We start from the raw sequence: 24,838 nt of genomic DNA on the forward strand, positions 1-24,838 counted from the left end.
TTAATTAATTCCTTCGTCTCAGAAACACTTTAAAAGTTTTGACTTTTACACTATTCACATACTTATTTACTATTTTTTTTTTGAAGTTTACATAAGAAAAATTATAATGATATGGGATCTTGTTAGATTGACCTCAACGTTTAGTTTCAAAATATTAAATTTTTATAATTATTACTTATAGAAAAGAGATATTAACGATTAAAGTTACATATTTAGAAAAATATTTTAAGTAATATGAAACACAAAATGTATTTTAGTTGATAAGATAAAACTAAAATAAGGTTTGTACTTGCCTTTGATTGGATTGACCACTTGTAAAGTATCACCTTCAATTAAAATTCTTTAGATGCATTAATTAATTGCCACTCAGAGACCTTTGTGAAGTCCTATTACTTTTGCTAAATACTCCTAAAACTAAGAGCTGAAGTTAATACTCTTAAGATTTTTCTTATATATATAGTCTGTTTAGGAAAATGTTTGAGTAATAACCCTTAGGGTTGCCAACCCTCTTAGATACATTAGAATAAAATATTAATATGTATGTAATAAATAAGGAGAGAAGAGATATAAAAATAATATTTTAATATATTTCTAACCAATGAAAATTCAATAATAAGAGGGGTGGCAACCCTTAGGGTCACTCAATCAGTTTCCGTTTATTTATTAGGAGCGCATCTACCACTAGGTAGATGTAGTTATGTGATTGTCCCTATTCAATTGGATAAAATTTAGTTTTCCCACTACTAATATAATTTAATATATTGTGAAATCCAACTTAATCAACCATTATTATTTTGATAGTCTATTAGGAGCGGATAATCTACCCATTGGATAGATGAAGTTATGTCCCTATTCAATTGGATAAGACTTAGTTTACTCATTAGGTTATTTACCAACTACTAATAGAATTTAATGTATGTTGCAATCTAACTGACCATCAATAATTATTTTTATAATTGTCTTTTAGGAGCGGCTAATCTACCCATTGAATATATTTATTTATATCCCAATTCAATTTATACTTATTCAACTATTTCATAACAGAAACTAAGAGCTGGGTTGTTCGAGTAACAACTCCTCCTAGCTTAAGTTGTTTATTTGTTGGATTTGATTGTTGGGCTTACCCATTGTAAAATATTGTGGATAAGCCCAACAATTGTTGTAGAAACTCCTATGCTTGGACTTCATTGCTGCCGAAACAAACCTATTTGGAGAAAACTTGAGGAGTATTCACTATTCACTGAAGGATGAAAAATTAGTGTTCAGAGAAGAATCGTAGTGTCAATAATCGATTGATTTGACCAAAGAGAAGTAGAGAACTGATCACAAAAATAAAGATTGAACTTCAAATCCTTAATTTGAAAAAAAAAAGTTACTATAAGTTTAACAAGTTTTAAATCAACATTTTTCCTTCTTTTTCACGAAAAATTAGCATTGTTAACATCATCACGACTAGACTTTATCGTAGTTATTTGCAATTTTTCACAATTTAAAATTTTGTATATCGGTGACTTGGTTTAGTCATAAAATTTCTCAAAAGTCTAATCCTAAATACCTAAAATTGTACTAAATAACACATATGTTAACACGAGCACAACCTACTATGAAAAATTGAAAATTTTGGAAAAATTAAAGAATTAAGTAATGAAATATGTAATATTAAAAACTTTTAAGCCCTTAAAAATATCGGAGTTGGAGACAAATTTAAAATCCGATTTCTTGCAGGATCGGAGTCGAATTATGCATGATTCAGTTTGTCATCCCTAGTTTGCACAAGTCAATAATTCAGGCCTAATAAGATAAATGTGATCTTCTTTTCTAAGATTCAAAATCTATGAAATGTATGAATGATAAAATTGAACCATGATCAAATGTCATTTTGACATAACAAATTAAGTTACATCAAAAGCAAATGAAGGGGGGGTGGGGTGTTGTGACAGATGATAATACACATGAAATCACAAAACTAAAGCAATAAGTACAACTAAAAATATAGAGTGAGCAAACAATTAAGCTCGTTTAACAGGGTCAAAGTTGGACACAGCAATAACAACACCAACAATAGCACCCAACACAGTTCCACCAGCCACAATACTGAGCAAGAAGTTCTTCAATGAAGGTGCCAACTCAGCAGCTTCTGCAACATCAGGAACCACCATTGAAGCTGTTAGGGCTGCTGCAGTAAGCCCAGTAATAGCTTTCTCCTTCAATGAAGCCTGGACTTTAAGGCCCATACCTCTGGGCTTCTGGCCCATCAATGTAGCCCTTTGTGTCTTCATGGGTAATGGGCTAAAGAAGGTAGTTTTGGTAGTTGTGATTGGAGTAGCCATTGAAACTGCTGTTAGAGAAGCCATTATTTATTATTAGTATTCTTTCTTTTTGGTGTGAAAAAGAGAGAATTAGCTTAGCTTCTCTTTGTTTTGATAACAAGTTTAGTTATGGTGGAGTGGAGTGGAGTGGTGTGGTTTGTAAGTGTGTGATGTTTTGTTTGTGAAGTTGTGGGGGAGAATGAGAGGAGATTGGGTGAATCTAATGGTGTTGAATGAGTGGTTGCCATGTCATTTGTCTTAGCTCTATGTGGCACCATTTTCTACCAATTGTTGCTTTGATAAGGTTAGATGATAGATAAGGTTTTCCACCCTTTTCTCAATTTTTCCTATTCTACCGAGTTTAGTCTACGAGGGTCGAGGGATTATGATACAAGGGTATTTTGGTAATCATATTTACTTAAGGTTTTCCTTATAAGTAACCTACAAGATCGAGAATATAATAAGGATTCGTTCTCTTTACCTTAAATATTAAATTTTAGGTTTGATAAGTTTAGATAAGTTCCAATCAAGATTGTTAATTATTAGGACGATGTTGTGTTTGATTTAATACGGAACGATAGTCAACCAATAAAATAAAATATAATGAATAAAGCAATAAAGAAGATGAACAAAAGACACAAGGATTTACGTGGTTCGATCAATGTGACCTAGTTCACATCTGGATGATTCTGGAGCTTTTCTATAATCTTCAATGGAAAAATTTAGAGGATTACAAGGAGTCTTACAAAAGGCCGCTTAGAGGTTTTGACTACCCAATGGGATCCTTTTATAGAACATATAAAAACCTAATAAACTCAAGAAAACCCTAAATTAATTAATATGGTTGTCAATTAATTTAGGAAATATCTCATAAAAAACGGAAAAATTACCAAAAATCACGAAAAATAAAATTACTATTCATGCCTGCTCGGGCATTATTCAAGCCCGCCCCGGCAACAAAGCAAAAAGAAGGCAGTGAGTGTGGAATATGAGCTACCCACATGGGAGATTCCAAATCTTCTTTTTCATCGGTTTCAAAGGCAACACTTACAAAGGTCTTGTCAAAAAAGAAGAAGTTCCAATCAAGTTAAATGAAGTCTGATCCAATCAGTGTTATCAAGATTAGGATCGCACTTTGGACTGTAGTGGTTGTAAGATTGAATCGACAAGATCAGTTCGTAAGATCCTATAAAATTGGGGTGAATAGTGATAATCAGCATGCTAAAATATGATAAAAACTCATGTTAAAAATTATACACACATCAATATTGACTTCTTTCTTTCGCAAATGGTGATAATAGTAGTTCAATACTCTAATGTTGAAGTAACATGCAACAAAGCCTGATAGGATAAAGATAATTTGTGAAATTACTTTATAATTTTTTTACGAAAGGATCAAATTATAGAATCATAAATTCGTATTAAAATCATACCATGTGAATAATTTTTGTAGCCGGGTAAAATTGAAAGATTCAACAAAATTAAAATCCTATGGAAGATCGGGATCGATAAGGTCCTGAAGGATCGTAAAATCATAGTATCGCAAAATCCGAATCGAGATTTTAATAATAATAATTCAAATGAGTTTCATTCAGGTTCAATAAGTTCTAACAATCAAGTTTTAACCAGGTCTGACAAGCTCCAAAAAAGTTAACAACAAATAAGTTGATGTTAAGTGTGTTAATAAGTAGCAGCGACGACGTGAGCTTTAGAGGAGCCACGCCCACGTGAAGTAGCCGGTTTCGACCCGCGAGTAGAAGGTGGGCCAGAAGACTCGTCAGGATACCCAACCACTTCATAACATGTACTAGAGTCATGGCCATGCTTTTTACAGTGCACACAAGCGTGAAGAGTCCAGCAGCGAGATACATCATGCCCGGTTTTATGACAGTGAGAGCAAGTGGGTGGCGGAGAGGAGTGTGGACGGCCACGACCAGCAGCGGTTTGCACCGCAAACCCCAAAACTTCAGTGGGTTTATCAACAGGAGGCTTAGGAGACATCCGAACCCGTTCATCCTGAACCGCTAAATGATAAGCACGGTCAAGTGATGGAAGAGGGTCGGAGGACAAAATCTGTGTACGCAGGGGAACAAAATCATCGTGCAAGCCCATCAAAAATTCATGCAGACGTTGTGTATCACGTCGAGTAGCATGACGAGACCCAGCATCGCAATGAGAACAACAAGAGCAGGAAATAAGGGTTTCATGTTTATTTAAATCCTCCCATAAACTGTTAAGTTTGCCATAATAAGTGGAGACAGACATAGACTTGGATTGTTCGCACTTAGATAAAGCAGATTTTAGGTGATGAATTTTAGGGCCATTAACCATAGCAAAACGAGTGCGAAGATGATCCCACAATTGATGGGCATCCCGGAACTTAGAGAGGGTGGATTTTACCTCAGGGTCAATAGTATTGGTAAGCCAGGAGACGAGCATGGCGTTGACCGTTACCCAATCCGTCACTGTGTAGGGTGGTTCGGCGGCTGTAATCGTGCCGTCGACGAAGCCGAATTTCCGGCGAGCCTCCAAGGCCATTTGAACATCAATGGCCCAATCATCATAATTATCAAAGCGAAGTCGAGTGGGGGTAATATAATCACCGGGTCGGTCACCGAGACCAAGATAAAAGGGAGAGGTAATATTGATGGAGTGAGAGGGCGGTGATGGAGAAGAGGGAGAAGACGGAGATTTGGCGGCGGCATCATCACCGGCAGCCATGAAAACACAGGTGAGAAAAAAAATCAAGAGAGGCGACGAAGAGATAAACGTGGCTGTGATACCATGTTAAATTGATAATTAGGGCTAAAAGCTTGCTCTTCTCATTAAGATATTCACAATATATATGATACACAAGTTGCCTAAAATAGCAAAGGAAATATACACATAATAGAAACTATACATATTATCATAACAGTTAATAACTAGCAGTATTATAGGTAGTAATTAGTGGTCGAATACTATGAAAAGTATATGTTGCTAATACAATATAATATGATTTTGGTCAAATAAGGGTTATATTGGTTTTTATTTTGTACTTTAAGATGTAGTGATTTTTATTTGGTATCCCTATATCACGAACTATAGCTTTAGTGATTCTTATCAGTTTCGCATAAAGTTCGTTTTTGAGATACGGTCTCGCTGATGTCATGTTGACATCTCGCGCGTGCATCAAACCAGCAGTAGAATTATTTAAGCGCTTGCATCTATTAGTTATGCTAGCCTTAAATTGTTTCTGGATGAATTAGTTAAGCGCTGAAGTATATATATATATTAGTCAAGCGCTCGAGTATATTAGTCAAGCGCTCGAGTATATTAGTAATATCAATATATATTCCAGATTATAATGCATTTTATTGACCCTAACTTCAGTATCGCATATAAACATTATTCTCGCTTTCTTCTCTAATCCATCGAGACGCCCTAAAACATGTATTATTTTCCTCCTCCATTCTCTGCATATAAGTTGCATTGGATGTTTAATTTGGATGTAAGTAAGATATTTGAGCACGAGTTTGCAATGACAATGTCCACATACACTTTGTTTTTTCACCTAATAAGATGTTTATTGACATAGGAAAAACTAGGTCGTTACTAATCTCCTAAGGTCAAACAAAACCTAACTAAATCACTAAACTAGGTAAAGTGATAAGTAAGGGTCGAAATCCACAGGGACTAAGGAACACCAAAATGTATTGATAAAACAATAAGCTAGGCCGGAATCAAGTCGGAAATTGTCAATAACCAACTAAGAACTACGAAAAAGCTAAATATCAAAGATAACTAAAGTTAGGAGATGGGATTAAACACCAACTAATCATGAAATAGGCATAAGAATATCAAACATAGAGATAATACATGAACACTACTTGAATTAGCTATTGACCCAACACACAACTCCCATCCTACTCTCATAGGCGGAGAAATCCTCAAAGACATCAAATAAGGACTCTCATCCATTACTAACATATCCCGAGGTTAAAGTAACCCAAGTCAATAATAGAAATCAATAGGTCACACTCTCATGCCAACCTAAATCAATCAACTCCATCTAATACGACATTCAAGTGATAAAGAGAATAACATAGATTAGAAGAGCTAAACAAGCAATAATTTAATCACCAAATCTCTAAATCCAATCTCAAATGCCCAATTCAATCATGGTTGGGTTTTCACCCAAACCCTAACCAACAAACTACTCCATAAATACAAAAATGAGGACTTTAGAGAAATTAAACTTTAATAACATGATAATAATCATTAATCTAACATTAAACTAAATAAAATAAATCATAAATAATTAAACTAATCATGAACAACTAATCTAAGAAAAACAATTAAAATAAAACAATAAAAGAGGAGATAGAGTAAGAAATGCTCATTGATTAATGGTTGAAAGTTCCAATACAAGTGTCAATCCTTGAATCTACAATCTTCAACCTTTCTTTGAGTTTTCTCCCTTTTCTCTCTCTAGGTTTTGAGATTTTTCTCACTTAAAATCCTAATCTAAGACTAATGGAGGCTAATCCTCCTTCAAAATTAGGTTCCCCTTCATGAATAGGGATGAGTCCTATTTATAAGTCCAACTATTACATCATTAAAGAGTCGCGAAAAAATTAAAACAGAGCTGACCGGAAAATTTGAAAGGAGCGGGCGCTCCTTTATAAATAGAGCGGGCGCTCCTATGGTAACTGGCAAACAGAAAGTTGGAGCGACAGAGAGCGACCGGGAGCGGGAGCTCCAAAAACAAAGAGCGGCGCTCCTTAAAAAGGGAGCGGCGCTCCTAAGAAAACTGAACAGCTCAACTTCAAATGACCATAACTTTCTCGTTTTTAATGCAAATCAAGCATGTGACCTATCGTTGGAAAGATAACGAGCCAAATTTTACTCTCCAATTTGAATCGCTGCAAAATAATCTATAATCTAGAAGATATGGTCATTCAAAGTGGACCATATCGTGAACTTTGCTTCTTCAACTCTTATTTGCCTCCGTCCATTTATCATTCATGATTACTCCACATTTGTGTATTCCTTTGGCTCTTATAGGCGAAATTAAATGTATATTTTATTGGACCTACAAAGAACCAAGAAAACAATGTAAAAAGTAACTTGAAAAATAAAACAAAGACATATCTAAAAACAACTAGTAAAACAAAAAGGTGCAATTTATGCAAAACAAACATATAAAAGGGGTAAAATACAAAATAACGGTTAAATATAGGGATAAATAAGAGGTTTAGAGTGATTTAAATATCACTCATCAATCATCATGCTTGAAGTGAAAGAAGAGTTTGACACATATTCATCACATGGGTAATATATATATATATATATATATATATATATATATATATATATATATATATATATATATATATATATATATATATATATATATATATACTGCCCATCGTTAGATGATAAATTGCACTTGCAAAAACTTTGAAGAAACAGATCAGATCACTTTTGGTACCGAAAACTTAACTTTTTGCATTTGAAAGTTTAACTTTTTATTTGAAAAAAACAACCAATACCTAAATGTTATTAGTTATTAATTTATTCGTAATATTAAATAATATGAAGTAATAGTTATGCTGCTAGGATTGTTGTATTTTCATGCCTTGAGAATCATGCACATGCGTTCAATCACAAAAATACTACATAAGTATATGTGCAAAAGGTGGATTAGATATGTAAATAGGAAAGTGTGGAAAAGAAAAATGAATAGATAAACCAATGTAACCACATAACGATAAATCGCGAGAAAATTAGTTCTATAATCTCATGCTCAAAAGTCAAGATAATGAAGATGCAAGAAAAAAACATTCCAACAAGTCTACGAAAATACTACTGCAATGATAAACAAAGTCTTAACTACAAAACCAATTGTAGAAGAACGATGCTCATCAAGTACAACTACATCGTTATTATACTGTATGGTTCAAAAAAAAGAGAGGAAGTGCAAGAAAGAAAAGTCATTTTGAGAAGATAAAAAATAAATTCCAAGAACCAAACTGAAATTGGTACAATAATTACTCAAATGCTAGGTTTTTTAAGTTATTTTTTCAGGTTGTCTTTTGTATTTGACATTTTAGATTTGTAAAAAAGTTGTTTCTTCTTTATATTAGAAACCAAAATAATGCTCAATTGATCTTAACTAATTATAGATTAACACTAACTAATGTATTGAATATGTTAACTAAAAAGCAATGGAGTCTACATAAAGATTACCAGCTCTAAACTATTATTATGCTAAAATACTTAAGTAATTCGCCAAAATATTATCGTTAGAATTTGTGAGCCGCGGTCCGTTTTCTAAAAATATATATCTCTTGGACTGGTCAGGTCTCACGTTAAGACTAACATGAGACCGTCTTTTTAAGACTTTGTATTTCGCATATATGCATTATGATTTATTACTATGTTTATAGTAATCAATAACCACCCCCATTTATCTTAATGTTTACACTTTGACATTTTGACTATTCATACATAAATTTCACTTTAACCATCATTTATGATTTAAACGCGAGGAAAAATACAATCATGTGAAATTTTGTTAGATTCATCTTAAATTGTATTTTATACATATCTACTTCTGTAATATTTTATATAAATGGTGATAGTTTTTCAACACTATAAGATTGAAGTAACATGCAATTAATCAAAATCTAATAGGAGAAATATAATATGTGAAATTACTTTATGATTTTTATACGGTATGATCGGATCGTAGAGTCGTAGGATCGTAGAATTGTGTTAAGATCCTACTATGTAATTTTTTGTGGTTTGGTAGGATCGGATCGTAGAGTCGTAGGATCGTAGAATTGTATTAAGATCCCACTATGTAATTTTTTGTGGTTTGGTAGGATCGAAGATCCTACAAAATTAAGATCCTACGTAGGATCGGGATCGGTGAGGTCCTCTAAGATCGTAAATAGGATCAGGATCGGTGATGTCCTCCCAGATCGTAAAATCGTAAGATCGTAAGATCCGTATCGGAATTTTAACAACAATGTTTGGCACCCTTAAAGTCATCCAAATATATATACTTATAAATAAGTAAACATGCTGCAATTTTCCAAAAAAACATATAAATTTCTTATAGAACTGAAGAACCACATATGTAGAAAGTGAGTATATGGTGCTCAAAGCATAACATTTCAGTATTAATAAAAATTAACTTGTTCAATGATTAATACCTACTAGATTAATTTTATTAACTAAGCGATTGAGGACAGAAGTTGAGCCTTACCATTGAGGTACGAAGTGTCCTTTTAAAATACTCGTGGTTGTTGATCTTAACTCTTATGATATACATATACCAACAGATTTACTTCAATCAATACATGCTTCATTTGTAAATTTGTTTTCCTGATTATCTACAGATTATGGCCTATAAAATTGGTTGATGACTATAAACATCACAAAACGATTGGATACATATGAGCACCATGAGCACAAGCGCAAGCAAGAGCATGACAACTTTCCAACCGTAAAATAAACAATCTTTTGTAAATTTGTAGAACTTCACCCTCCTTTTATTGTCATAAAACTCGTTAACTTCTTTGATCACCTTATCCATTGGAGGAACATGTGTAAGTGTTAGAGATAAAGTTTTCCCTAAGATAATTAATATCCTAAATATACTTATCATATCTTTAGTATCCTACTTTATCTCTAACATCTAGACACTTGTTACTTTGTGCTCATATGCTTGCGCTAAAATTACCAATGTGAGACTCTAGGTTATAAAATGACGGTAGCATATATCACAAGCTACAACTTCGTACACAAGGATGCCTAAGGGGCAAGCCGAGAGACATAGGGCAGACAACTTGTTCTCCAAGCATGTTAACCATGATAGGTGAGACAGGAAAAAAAAATCAAGACTTTGTAAATCTAAAAGCGGCTTGAAGTTTTAGTCCTCTAAAGTTAGTAATGTCAGGTAGAATTCTGTGCATGTTATAGTCAATAGTCATAGTTCAGCTTCATCTGTGATGCTAATTATAAGTTATGTACATGTATATTCAGTTAGTTAGAATAACTAACTATAAATACCTCCAACTACCTGAGAGTTAGTGGTACTTTTCATTCTGATATTTTCCTAATATCTTGTAAGCTGAGATTTCTGTTTTCTCTCTCTATGATGAATGAGAATTCTCTCTAAAGTTTTCATTCTATATTTCTTTATGGTATCAGAGCCTAATCTCAAGAAGAGAGTAAGGTTTTTTTTTTCTTTTTCCCGAAAATTTGCTGAATTACAATAGATGAAATTTTAATTGCATCTCTATTAAGATTTTGATAGAAATTAATAGTTTCAAACTCTAATTTCTTGATCATATTAGAGTAATTGTGGTTGATTCTTGAAGAATTTGAAGTTTCTGGAAAAAGTATTGCAAGAATGACAGAATTTGATGTGAATTCAGTGCGAAATGAAGTTTTGAACAATGTTGTTAATGGAGGTAACCTTGATCCTCTTTTTATTTCAAACTCAGATAATCCTACATCATCTTTAGTTTCTTGTGTATTTTCTGGCACAAATTTTATTCGCTGGAGTAAGAATGTTAGGAGAGCGTTAATTGCGAAGAACAAGGAGGGATTTATTACTGGAATGACAGCTAAACCTGAAGAAACTAGTAAGGATTATCTGACATGGACTAGAGCAGACTACATGATGATGAGCAGGATTCTTAGCTTTATGAATCCACAGCTTGCAGATGACTTTGCATATGTGAATAACTCTGTTGAGTTATGGCAAGAACTGAATGAAAGATTCGGACAATCTAATGGTCCATTGATCTATCAATTAAAGAAAGAATTTGATAGCTTAAGACAAGAGAATCTTACTATAATATCATATTATGGCAAGATTAAAAAGCTTTGGGATGAGCTTTGTACAAGTGTGGGAAATAATTGTGTTAACCTGATGTAGGTTAACCCTGACATTCAATATATATAGTGTTTACAATACAGACCTATGACTTAGTAAATTACCATTCTACCTTTTACATATAATATTATCCCTTTACATATGACCTATGACGTAGGGCGTCGAAGTCTGGCTGGGCGACGCAAGAGGGTCGCTGGCAGTCGTGAAGAACGACTAAAACTGCAGCGGGGCAGTGGTGGTGCTCGCCGGCGGAGGAACCGAGTGGCCGGAGGTCGACACCGGCGAGAGGGTCACGGATACAGGCGGCGCGGAAGTATTAAACGCAGGATCCATGATGAACAAAATTAATTTATTTTGTGAGAGAGGGAAAAAAATTAATGTGGAGGAAAAAGAAACCTTTGGCTGTGATACCATGTACAAGTATGGGATATAATTGTGTTAACATGATGTAGGTTAACCCTTGCATTCAATATATATAGTGTTTATAATACAGACCTATGACTTAGTAAATTACCATTCTACCCTTTACATATAATATTATCCCTTTACATATAATATTATCCAATAAGCTTAAATCATTGAGGATGATTCCAAGCTGTAGTTGTGGTGCATTGAGTAAATGTTCTTGTGAATTCTTGAAGAGATTGTCTGATTGAGATGCTGAAGATAAACTCATGCAATTTTTGTTAGGACTCAATAATGGTTTTGATAGTACAATCACCAATATACTATCTATGGAGCCATTACCTACAATAAATAGGCTTTTTCAATTGTTCAACAAATTGAAAAGCAGAAAGAAATCTCTGGAAATATGGAAAGTGCTGAGATTAGTGCTATGGCAGCACAAAGATTCAATCAGGCTGGAATGTCAACTGGAATGCAAAAATTTCAAGGCAAAAGAGACTGAAAAAGAGAGAAGTATGAGAAAGTTTGTGAACATTGCAAAGGCATTCTGATATTTCCCTAATATCTTGTAAGCTGAGATTTCTGTTTTCTCTCTCTATGATGAATGAGAATTCTCTCTAAAGTTTTCATTTTACATTTCTTTACAAATTCACATTAAAGTCCACCGCATTAACGTCAACATAGCGCCAATTTTTAAACTCTCTCACGAAGGGAAAAAAAGTAAAAAAAATGCACTTAACGCTATTAAAATAAACACCCAGACAAAAAGTACTTCTTCTTTCTTGTGTGAAAAGCAGGATAGGATTACTGCGGCAACTGTAAAAGTTAACATTATGGTGTTAACAACTGTGCTTAACTTCTCAATGTAAGAAGGTTGTAGAGGTGGAGGTGGTGATGGAGGTGGAGATGGTGGTGGTGATGGAGGTGATGGAGGTGGAGGTGAGGTGGTGGTGGAGGTGAGGTGGTGGTAGTGGTGGTAGTAGTGGTAGTAGTGGTGGTAGTGGTGGTGGTAGTGGTTGACGGTGGAGGTGAGGTGGTGGTAGTGGTGGTAGTAGTGGTGGTAGTGGTGGTAGTAGTGGTTGACGGTGATGATGGAAGTGGTGGTAGTAGTGCTGGTGGTGGTGATGGAGGTGGTGGAGGTAGTGGTGGTAGTGCTGGTGGTGGTGGTGATAGTGCTGCTGGTGGTGGTGGTGGTGCTGGTGATGGTGATGGAGGTGGTGGAGGTGGTGGTGGTAGTGTTGCTGATGGTGGTGGTAGTGCTTGTGGTGGTGATGGAGGTGGTGGAGGTGGTGGAGGGGGTGGTGGTAGTGTTGTGTTAGGAATTATCTTTATAGGTTTAAATATACTTGAGGGATAACATGTTATCCCTAATAGGACTCTAGATGCAGGATGTGTATATATATACTTGATTGATGAATGAGATTGACACACATAACATTAACCTAAATTTAACATGGTATCAAGAGCCAAAGGTTGAGAAAAACACTCTTAGGAGGCGTTTGGTATGATTAATGGAAACGAAATGGAAAGGATTTGGATAAGGAGGGAAATGAAAATAATAATTGTAACTTTTAATAGTTGTTTGGTATCCTAATGGAACGTAAACAATTGTGAGGTTTATGATTGATGAAGGAAACATGATTTGTTTCCACTAGTTTGATAAGGGTAACAAATGGAGAGATTGTGAATCCCTCCGGAAACGGTATTTGTTACTAAATACTCCAACCAAACAATTAGAAATGAAAACGCTTGTTTGAAACCGTTTCCTACATTAATTTTTTCTATACCAAACACCCTCTTGTGTATGCGTATTCTGCATGCAAAAAAAGACATTTATTAATGTTGTTACAAGGAAATTTATAAAGATTTAAGAGGATAAATTGACTCTAACTCGCAAGAATCAAACATCAAAACTCAAGTATAGGATATTAATTTCGATAATTTAGAAAAACATAAATCATGATCGATTCAATTTTTTTTATACATAGACTTTACAAAACTAAACTTCACCGATTTACCCAATCTAATCAATAATAGAAATGTCCTTAAATCAACCCAAACCCAAACATAGAACGTATATTAATTACACACTATAAAAAAATAGATCAAAACAAACTCGACTTAAACTCCACTAGACCTAAACTCAATTACTTCACTTTTCTACTTGACGATGGCCCAAACAAACTCAAACCAAACAATTTATCTATCAAATCTTTCTAAATACTAAGTATATGCCAAGGATTTAAAAAGAAAAGAATTCATAATAATTTCTAATATAGGTTCACTTATATATATATATTGAGTGACTAACCGCCTACAATTTCCATAATTTTTTATCACTCAACCGCCAACTTAAATTAACATTCATATGTAGATGTAATTACGACAAATACCAATTATATCTTTTAGCATGAACTGTAATATCCTAAAAACTTAAACGTGTTTAAGTAAATAATAATTTTAATGAGTAGCTAAATTATATTTTATTTTATCGTTTCACTAATTAAGCAAAGTATAATAGAACGATTATAGAATTTCAACACAAAATTTACCAACTTAAAAATGTTATAACTAAGTGACAATAATTTATATTTTTTTTTCGATTTCATGAATTAATCAAGATTGTTAGTTTTGTTGTCAATTCACTAAAGCACAAAATATCCAAATTTCACTAAGGTTTACAAAGCCACGTGAAGTGGATGAATAGTAAAGCAAATTTTCTGATTTTGGTTACAAAATAAAAAGGAAAAAGAGAAAAGCTTCTATTCAACACTCCATTAATTTTGCATTCTTCTTCACTCATCCATGGCACTTGGCAAGCATGCCAAGACCCTCCATCCTTTTTCCTCTGCCAAAAATCAGATTATTTACTTTAATTTTTCAATCTCCCAACCAATGATTTAGTGTTCTTAATCTCCCTATAAATGGCCATGAAATCCATCACCAAGAACACAACAATTTAACAATTTTCATCCTCTCATCACCCACCTCACCACCACCTACGAACTAACAAGAATTTGCATTCACAATTTGCCGGAAAATGTGACTCAAAGGAACCCAAAAAGAAAACCCATTTTCTTCCCCTCTCTCTCCTCCGTTTCGGGGTTCAAACACCACCACCACCACCAGCTGCCGCCGGCTTGCGGACGCCAGGACAGACGTCTGTCACCTCGCCCATCACCCGTCGGCGCACCGCCGCACCTGCTACCCGCATTCTTTCTCTCTTCCTCGCACTCTCCTGATGAGCTGATCATATGGTGTATACATATATCAGAAGTACACACTAAATGTCAATACTTAATATTATTGGACTATTGGTCATTATTTCATGACACAAATTCTAAAGAAAAAGATTATCATATAAGTACGAATATGAATAAAAAAACACTACAATTTGAGTTCAAGCACCAAGAAACCACCTCCCAACTAAATTTGACAGGTTGAGCATGGTGTAACAATTTTGAAGTTAAACTCAAACTATTTATATCCAACATTTATCTAATTTCATTTCTTTCCATTCCATGAGTTGAAATAAACATGTACTTGAACAAATAAAACAGAATCATACACGCGTACTAGTAGTAGTTTCATCGATGTTGAAGAAACGAGGACAGCTATAGACTGAACAAAATGATTGGAGAACCATCAATCCCAATAATAGAAGAGTTGCCAAAACAACGAGAATCCTCCAAGAGTTATACACATACCTTTTAGTAAGTTTATGCAATTTCCTCTTAAGAGTATTGTTAAAATACCCATTAACATCTTCAATAGCTTTGTCAATGAAAGAAACTTTGGTTAATCGGATAGCTTTTGTCATTCCATTCCAAAGATTAGCTACCTCTTCATCTCTCAATAGACGACATACTATGATTTTCTTTTTCCTAAGGATTTCTACATCCTTAGCTGTATCAATAATTCCATTCATCAATTCAGTATAACGCTCTAAAACCAGAGGACAAGGAGTAGCTGAAGCCTCATAAGCTACTAGATTTCGCATTAGAACTTCTGTATTACCATCTATAAGAACCACATGTAGGTAGAACTTCATCAACTTTTTATCGAATTGTATCGTGGATATATCACCATTTGTTGGACAAAACTCTACGCCTGCATCACAAAGGTTTTCTACTGAGGGAATCATGATCTCCTCTACCAATGGAATAACTTGTGCATCCTTTTGCAAACTTCCATTTTTGACTGTGCTACTTCCTTTCTCATGCTTATTTCCTAGAAAAATACTCTCTAGTGCAGGCGCTATAGCTGATACTATTGGCATCTTTGAAATAATCTTGATTGGTAGTGATGCAAATAGTTTAAAGGGCTTAAGACTAAAAACCTTCTTAAACTTTTGGGTTTTTCTACGTTATACCCTTGTATTTTTTCAATTTTTACGTTGTACCCCAAGCTTTTCAAAATTCCACACGGTACCCTTAAACTTACCTTTTTCAACGGACAATGCCCATACCGCTGATTATACATCATTAATTTCGTCTATTTTTTATATTCCGGTGGAACAAATCTAATTAGTGAATAACCTTCTAAGGGTTAAACTATGTATAAGTCAAATTAGTTCCAATAAATTTAAAAAAATAAATGAAATTAATGACATATAATCAGCAGTTTGGGCATCGTACATTAAAAAAGGTAAGCTTGAGGGTACCGTGTAGAATTTTTAAAAAGTTTGGGGTAAAACGTAGAAATTGAAGAAACACAGTGGTATAACGTAGAAAAACCCTAAACTTTTTCATTGCCTTGAGTTTGGAAGCCATTTCCCATGAATTAGTGAAGACCTCTTTGATTTCACCAAAAGATGGATCCTCTTCATCGAACTTGTTAGGGAGAAATGTCACTTGGATTTCTTCTTCACCTTGCTCTAACTTGGGAACAATGAGATGATATAGGAGATCCAACAAGTGCGCGCATTGAATGGCCTCTGACATAGGATATCCCTCATCTAAAACAAGAGGAGAGAGCTCCCTACAAACACCCATCAACATAGAAGGCAACAAATTTTCAGCCAAATCGGATGACAAGCATTGGATACGTAGGATCTTCTTCAATACAAAAAAGGGAATTTGATTTTCGAGCATCAAGATGTCGCGAAGGATCAAATCATAAGCCAACTTCCTGCCCATCGACTTAACCAAGAATGACATCCTAGCCGAAGAGGCCAAGGAACTTATCTTGATGACATAAACATGAAGAAACTCTAGCAAGAATAAGCCATCAATTGCTATCATCCACGCTAGTGCTTCTCCATCCATGTCCAAGTGCTTATGGTAACACCCTCGAATTTTGTGCTCCTTCTTCAAGAGTTTCTTCACAAGGTCCTCAAATTTGAGGTGCTTGAACTCCTTTTGCACCTTCTTTGCACAAATGAGCTTGTACCTTTCCGTCTCATAAAGATCTTGACGCCAATGATGGTAAGGCCCCAAGGCTATGATATTAGGACTATATGCTTCAGGCTTGAGTGCTCGAAGCGGTTTAGGGACATGGTAAACACAAACGGTTGTGTCATCTGTATCAACATCATCTTCTAGCTTTTTCTCTTCAAAGAAACTACGAAGATGAATGACCCAAGAAGATGAGTCTATGGATGAAGATGCGTTCATGGATAATAGTTTGTTTTGGCTAGAAAATTTTCTCATTTTTGCTTGTGTTGATGCCTCAAGACCTCATAATCATTTGCTTCATATAGCATTAGAACTGGTCCAAACACTAATCACGTGGTACAATAGTATATGGAATAGAGTAATAACATTGCACGCTGGTGAGGCTGCACTTACTAGGCCATGAGTGGTGCAAGAATGCAACTCCCACCTCCACATGTGCACAAAGTTCAATAAATTCATGCAATTAATGGAAATTATGCAAAGGACATTGAAATCAAAGGCATAGTTGTAGGCGTAGCTTCAAAATTCTACCCTACACATCCATATATACATAGGATTTTATCTTCAAGCATTAAAATCTCTTGTTAGGTGACATGCAACAACAAAATGGCACATTAAATTGTTTGCACCAGGTTATAAGGCATGTAAAGAGTTGCAGCATCTAGAAATATATGTCACACAGATCATAATGTATATATCTAATAGAGAGATTACAGAGAGATTCCAGTATCATGAGAATTTGTGCAATAACAGCTACATATTTACATGTAATTGCAAAAGTGGGTTGCAAACCTAATTTCTACCCCGGTTCATATGTCATCATCTGACAAAATATTAGAATAGTGTCAGACCAAGAGGAATGTAGCTGACATTCTAGAATCTACAAATAAGGGTAAGGATATAGAGGAGGTTTTATCGAGAAAATGTAGAGAGAATTAGTATTGAGAGAGCTCATATTCCTCTAGAATGAGTATGATCGTATTTGCTTTTCTTCTATAGTAAATCGATACAATATCTATCTGGTTACTATCATATATCATAACTTATATTGCTAAGATAATCTGAGTTCTTACAGATCAAGCCTCCAAGGACCTCATTAGATACTTACAGCTAACAAACTAGCTCCATACTTGATTGACATTAACTAGTAGCAAGTAAAAAGCAGTAATGAAGAACAAAGAGCTAAAACGTTAAAGAGTATGCTATGGCATTAAGTCACACTATCTTTCACAAAGTGACTCTGTTTACATTGATGGTTATTACAACCACAACCACTAAACCAAAATCTTGTAGATATGAGACGCACCTAAGACTCAAATATATGTGTCAGACAAGAGTACCTGATCCCGAGTAATATAGACTTTCTCTACATATAGACGTTAATTGAGCCTTTATACTTAAAATTACTTGCGAAATAAAACTACTAGCACTTGATGATAAGTATTTCTTACTTTTTCGATCCTGTGACCTTGTACTTGTGGACAGGTAAGGTGTTCATCTATTCTTCACTCATTGAAGGGATGTTTGAGACATTGTCAGCATCCAATGCTTTGAATGTTTCATAATCTACCGCAAAATCAATAATGGAGAACTTAAATTATATGAATATATGATACTAAGAGAGTATACAAACACGAGTTTGTAGCATGAACATACCTAGATCATCAAACCGGTGGTCCAGAATTGCAAGTTGAATCCTTAGTCCCTGTAATCACCCTCTGCTTGCTAAAGTTATGTGAACAAGCCACTAGCAGCCGCGACATGATCCAACTAGAGTTGCACATAATTGAGCATATAACTTATATAAGCACCACTTACATAGATAATAATGATGTGCATCATGGTAGATATTTAAGAAAATACCATAAAATTAGGAGACATCTGATGAGTATTCAGAATTGTGAACAACAAATACGGTAGGTAGGTATTAATCATATGGAAGTGTAAAAACAAAAGCTCAGTTCAGTCTAATGACATACTCTCTTGAAAAAAAAAGGGACAAAACAAAATCATTCTAAAACTTCTACGACTCTATTCATAGCATTTTAATTACGAAAATGTCATCTGATTCACAAATTTCGTTAATTTTAAAAAGGGTTTTTTGTCAGAAAGGACCTAATAAAATACAAGTTTTGTGGGGAAGGACCTAATAAAATTTTTTTTGTCAAAAAGGACCTAATAAAATACTTCCGATTGTGAACAGGAACCACTTTATGAATTTCCGGCCAAATTTACCATTTACTGGCGTTGACCCTTTTGTTTACCCCTAGTTGACTCTTTAATGTTCAATTCCTATTTTAACTGACCCAAACATATTGAATTCTCACACTTTTCTCCAACAGCGCAATCTCCATTGAAGTGAAGTATCAACTTATTCGATCTTATCCTGCAACCTTCATCAAATCCAAGCTATGTTTTGCTCTTCAGATTTTACTCTCTCAATGTTTAAGGGTTTTTGAAATTTAGGGCTCCTATTATACGTTTTTCCCAAAAACGCAAATTAGGGTTCTTAATTTTACAGTAATTTCTCTTCTCCTCCTAATTTTACGGTAATAGAAACAGAACATTAAAGACTTAACTAAGGGTAAAAAAAGGGTCAACGCCGGTAAATGGTAAATTTGGCCGGAAATTCATAAAGTGGTTCCTGTTCACAATCGAAAGTATTTTATTAGGTCCTTTTTGACAAAAAAAATTTTATTAGGTCCTTCCCCACAAAACATGTATTTTATTAGGTCCTTTCTGACAAAAAACCCTTTTAAAAATGAACCAGCCTATTTCCTCGTTGATGCAATAATCAATAATCTCATTAACAAAATAGTTATAGAAAATTAATTATAAGTTAATCATGATAAAATTCTATCATTAAAAAAACTTGATCACCATCAAAAGGTCTAGAATCTCCTCCACCAAGTCTAATCTCAGCTTTCAGCAATCCTCCTGGTACAAGATTCTTTTTCCTGAAGAATTTTCAACACAAAAAATTCATCATAAATATTTGACAAATTAAACAATTATTATATATGAAAATTCGCAAGGAAAAAACAAGTGAATATATTTCCTCAACCTTTTCTCGTCGTTAGAATGCTGCTTCTTCTTCGTCGGAAGCATGGAATTCTGATCCGGAACTTCAGAGACCGCTATTTTACTAAAATGATCGAGAAGTTGCTCGTAATTTGAGAGATAAGTTCAATTTGGTGAACTTTTTCCCTAAATATGCACTTAAATAGCGTTGATAATGAAGATGAAAAAAGTTTAGGTAGTGTTATTATTCTCGTTGCAAGTCGGAATTTTCTGGGTTGTTGATGTCAATGGTGGTTGGGTTGGGAGGAGGGTGAAATGGGTTAGGGTGGAATGGGGTAGGATGAAACGGGCTAATGGGCTATTGGGTTGGGCGTGTATTGGGCTGTGTGTGGTTCTAAGGCGTGCAATTGGGCTGCATTTTAAGTGACGCATGAAATTGTGAAAATTAATGGATCCGGTTATTTCAACCGGATCAGTTAATCGAAAACCGGATCACTTTTCTATTAATTTACCACGTTTTGCCTCTCATAAATTAGACGATTTACGGATATGGGTTTGTTAAAACCGGATATGTTGTGACATATAAGGTTTTTTCAACTAATGGAGGGAGGTTATCTAGCATAGACGGCACGCGGACAGGGGGTGCGCAGCTAGGCCAGGCCCAAGCGAATTTGGGTGAGGCCAAGAGGGATATATAATAGGGGGCTGGGTGTGGTGTCATCAAGAAAATAAATGTCTTTGCTTTAACTTGATCATCAACCTGTTATATTGCTTTAATTTGTATTGCACTCTATAATATTATGAATAAATAATGTCCTTGCTTTAACTAGAACTCTCTTTGTTGATTTGTTTTCTAATAATTTTCTTTATAGTATATATTAAAATCCTTAATTTATATCTATATGATTTTGAAAGGGAAAATTGTTAACAACAGTCCCAACTATTGGACATCTTGTTTAAACGAACATACCTATCTATCAATTAACTAACAATGGATCTAATTTTAACACATGCTTGATATTATTAGATCTTTGGAAGGGTAAACCTGCTGTAGCAGGTAAATCATGGTCACTTGTAACACGCCGACAATTCTCTAATTTTCAAAATACCTTTTCGATATAAAACTTAGAGAATTATCAAAGTATTATCGCCCGTGTGATAATGTATCGGCTTATTCAAAATTTTACAACGGAAAACATAATAAATAAACTTTAGAAATAAAACTTAGTCAGCCCAAAAAGTGAACTCTAAAATTCAAACCAACAAACGTCAAAGTCAAAGTCAAACTGAAAAGTCAAAGTCAGCTACAATAGTCTAAGTCAACTACAAAAAGTGTAAAGTCGAAGTATGATAAATAATCTACACAAACTCTCCAATCCCGAACCCATGATGCATCTTCGAACCTGTAAATAGACGATGCACGTATTGATCCCAAGAGATTGCTCACCAAAAGGGTCATCACAGGATCAATAAGGCTTATCCATGATCAACACACACACAAAACACGTAATCAGCAAAGGTGAGTACTACATAATAAATGAATAAACAATCCTAACATGATACTAATAAATACTCCGTCCCAAAATATAGTTTTCGTTTCATTTTGCACAGTCTCCACGACGTACCTCTGACCTACGATATCTTCTATTTCTTATTAGTAAAAAATATAAAAAGTTGATATTACGAATTTACACATTGACGAATCTAACAAGACCGCTCATAAATATGTTTTTTTGTATACACTAGTAAGAATATTTGATCAAAGTTTTTAAAATTTGACTCCCAAAATAGAAATGGGAACTATATATTGGGACGGAGGAAGTAGTAAGCAGAGATAAATAATAGTACAATAACCTTGCAGACTACTTTTACTGAACTAAACTTTACAACCAATAATTTAATTACTTTAGATGGAATGGTCAATGGAACAAGTTGTCTAAACCAATCTTCAATTTAAAAGACGAAATACAGGCGCGACTCTGTATTCCCCCTGACCTGCGATATCGAGGAACCTTTAAAATAAAAATAGGACACGGTGATCAATCCACCGGTCCCAAGAAAAGTCATGTGCTACCACCACGTACTACGACTTATACTTGTCCAACACTTCAGACGTGCACAAGTCTAAAGCTATTGTTATCCACGTTTCACTTTACATGATTAATAATTTATTCACTTGTTAAGACTCACAAGTAGCATAAATAATACAATCATCAAACAATCATATACTTCCATTTGTATCTTAGGATTAGATAGGTGATCAATAACAACAAAGCAGCCCAAGATTAATTCCAACTTTAATCCACAACCTTTCTTTATTTGTCGAACCAATTCAACAACCAATCAACCTTTCATGGTGCTAAGGTTCCTCTAGTTGCTTGGGATATGTTATGCAAGCCAAAGAAAGCTGGGGGTTTGAGTATTCATGATCTTATGGCCTGGAATTGTGCTGCAATGGCCAAATATGTTTGGAATATCGCTGAGAAAGCAGATTGTTTGTGGGTAAAATGGGTTTATTATGTTTACATCCGTGATACTGATTGGTGGAGTTACACTCCCCCTACCTCTACTAGCTGGCATTGGAGGTCTATTTGTAAAGTGAGAGAAAAGGTGGCTTCTGGATATAGAGGAAATTCTTGGATTCACAACCCACGAGGCATTTACTCAGTTAAGTCTAGGTATGAATGGTTAAGAGGTGAAATGGTTAGTGTTTCGTGGCAACGTTGGGTTTGGTGCAGGTTTAATATTCCTAAGCATAGCTTCATTTGCTGGCTTAATGCTTTAGGAAGATTAAACACAAAATCAAGGCTACTTTTGTTGGGTGTTAGCAATGATGACAGATGTATTATTTATGATGCAGATTCCGAGTCCACCTCACACTTGTTCTTTGAGTGTGCTTTTAGCAGGGAATGCCTAAAGGCTACCAAGCGATGGTTGTCTATCTCCTGTACCAGCATGCAGTATGAGACTTTATGCAAATGGATTGCAAGGAGGAAGGCATCAAAGTTCAAGAAAAATGTCCTTTATGCTGCTGTTAATGCATGTTTGTATAATGTGTGGAGAGCTAGAAATGAAGGATATTGGAACCAAAAGATACCTTCTATTGAAACCACAGTTAAAGTCATTCAAGAGCAAGTTAAGATTCGGGTTAGAGCTATAATGCCGAAATTGATTTCTGCTACCGATAAATCGTGGTTTGATTCTTGCTAGATAAGAAATTTTGCCTGTATATAATTTATAGGTTACTTACTTGTGTACAAATTAGGTTGTAATTTTCTAAGGGTGTCTATTTGGGCTACGGCCTCGTAGACATGCCTTAAGTTTTGAGTTTTAATGAAATTCTTACCTTTACAAAAAAAAGGTATAAAAATCAACTTACCAAATAAGGCACTCGGTTCTCATAAAGTAATTTAATAATCAAAAGGAAACAACATGATTCAATCATGATCCAAAGTCCAAACCAACATATATATCAATCCCTCATGTGAATTAATAAAATAAAGTTCCCATATCACATATGCTTGCATCAATCTTCCATACAAACATAATATAAAAACCACAAGTAACATGTTCCACACAACGGCATAAAACATGCAAACCAAATTTTAATAGAAATCACATATGAACTAAAAATAATTCCCTATACATGATACTCCCTCCGTTTCCTAAAGATCTTTCTTGTTACTGTTCCTACAGATATTAAGGAGGATCCACTTGTGTAGGGTAGTGTGGGGGTGGGTAAAGTAGGAGAGAGAAAGGGGTTAAGATAAATAAACAAATAAAAAGGGGTTAAAGTAGGAGAGAGAAAGGGAATAAAATTGAATTAATAATGTAATGGTGGACCATATGATAGGGACATGAGAGGGTAAAAAGGGAAAAACAAATTCCGAATAAGGAATAAAGTAAAAGAGGGAAGATCTTTTATGGAAACGCACTTAAACGAAAAGAGGGAAGATCTTTAGGAAATGGAGGGAGTACTACATAATTCTCGTCCTTAGAATCAGGATTATCCAATAATCAACACATAAGCATGTACGTACCTTGTGTAGACAAATCGAGAGGCCACTTCCACAACTTTAAAAGTCAACTAAAGATAATTCTCCGCCTAAAACAACCAATATAAAACCACAATAAATCCTTTATGAATTTACAGCAATAATAAAATACTTTAAACCCTTCTTAAAAGTGTTCAAAAACCTTTCCATCATTAAAACTTAATTAGTAAAACCTCCTAGTATATAGTACTACTATACTAGTTGTTAAAAACTCTCAAAAACTCATGTTTAAATCATAAATAATTCATCATCAATACTCTTTATTTTCATATCTCCAGCAACATATTATATTTTAAAACACCTTTTAAACATACTTCAAATCATAAGAATACTTAATCACATACCACTATGTTTTTCCAACTAATAAAACCCTAAAAATTCATGCTTGATAATTAAAATCCCAATTCAAACATAACAAGACAATAAGTAAATTTGAATTTTATTTTATTCATTGCATATTATGTAATCTTAGATTCATATTTGTATCATCAAACTATAACTTTTAAACATAACCATCTTAAAACAAACCTTTAAAAATACAAGCTTTGCATTAAATAAACTTGAGGAGGAAAAAATAACCAAAGCAAGAAGGAAAAGGAGGAAGACGTGTGACAACCAATCAAGGGCAGTGGGTGCTGGCGGCTCGTTGGCGTGGTTGGCGGTGACAACAGTTGTTGTGCCGTCGACGGAAGAGGAAGAAACCGAAGAGGAGTGCTGAAGGAAAGAGAGAAGAAGCGAGAAAAAGAAAAGAGAGAGAAG

At 34.5% G+C, this 24,838-nt stretch overlaps 3 protein-coding genes and 1 long non-coding RNA gene across 4 annotated transcripts; 1 reads left to right on the forward strand and 3 right to left on the reverse strand.

The window, feature by feature from the left end:
* Nucleotides 1-1,831: 1,831 nt before the first annotated feature.
* Nucleotides 1,832-2,363, reverse strand: LOC104901850 (uncharacterized). Its single transcript, XM_010689477.4, has one exon. It carries the CDS (start codon nucleotides 2,352-2,354, stop codon nucleotides 2,010-2,012), a length of 345 nt encoding a protein of 114 aa, XP_010687779.1. The 5' UTR covers nucleotides 2,355-2,363; the 3' UTR covers nucleotides 1,832-2,009.
* A 12,806-nt stretch (nucleotides 2,364-15,169) lies between these two features.
* Nucleotides 15,170-17,258, reverse strand: LOC104901898 (putative UPF0481 protein At3g02645). The gene is made up of 2 exons (XM_010689520.2): nucleotides 16,362-17,258; nucleotides 15,170-15,898 (listed from the first exon to the last, which is right to left on the reverse strand). The coding sequence occupies exons 1-2, from the start codon at nucleotides 17,256-17,258 to the stop codon at nucleotides 15,170-15,172; spliced, it is 1,626 nt and encodes a 541-aa protein (XP_010687822.2).
* Nucleotides 17,259-17,905: 647 nt separating this feature from the next.
* Nucleotides 17,906-20,370, reverse strand: LOC104908523 (uncharacterized). Its single transcript, XR_007268919.2, has 4 exons — nucleotides 20,068-20,370; nucleotides 19,884-19,960; nucleotides 18,660-18,773; nucleotides 17,906-18,569 (listed from the first exon to the last, which is right to left on the reverse strand). It is a non-coding gene; the product is annotated as an uncharacterized LOC104908523 (long non-coding RNA).
* A 2,039-nt stretch (nucleotides 20,371-22,409) lies between these two features.
* On the forward strand, nucleotides 22,410-23,234 carry LOC109135774 (uncharacterized). Its single transcript, XM_019251329.1, has one exon. The coding sequence runs from the start codon at nucleotides 22,410-22,412 to the stop codon at nucleotides 23,232-23,234; it is 825 nt and encodes a 274-aa protein (XP_019106874.1).
* The last annotated feature ends 1,604 nt before the right edge of the window (nucleotides 23,235-24,838 follow it).

The sequence above is a fragment of the Beta vulgaris genome, chromosome 8, assembly GCF_026745355.1.
Source record: "Beta vulgaris subsp. vulgaris cultivar EL10 chromosome 8, EL10.2, whole genome shotgun sequence".
Lineage (NCBI taxonomy): Eukaryota > Viridiplantae > Streptophyta > Magnoliopsida > Caryophyllales > Amaranthaceae > Beta > Beta vulgaris.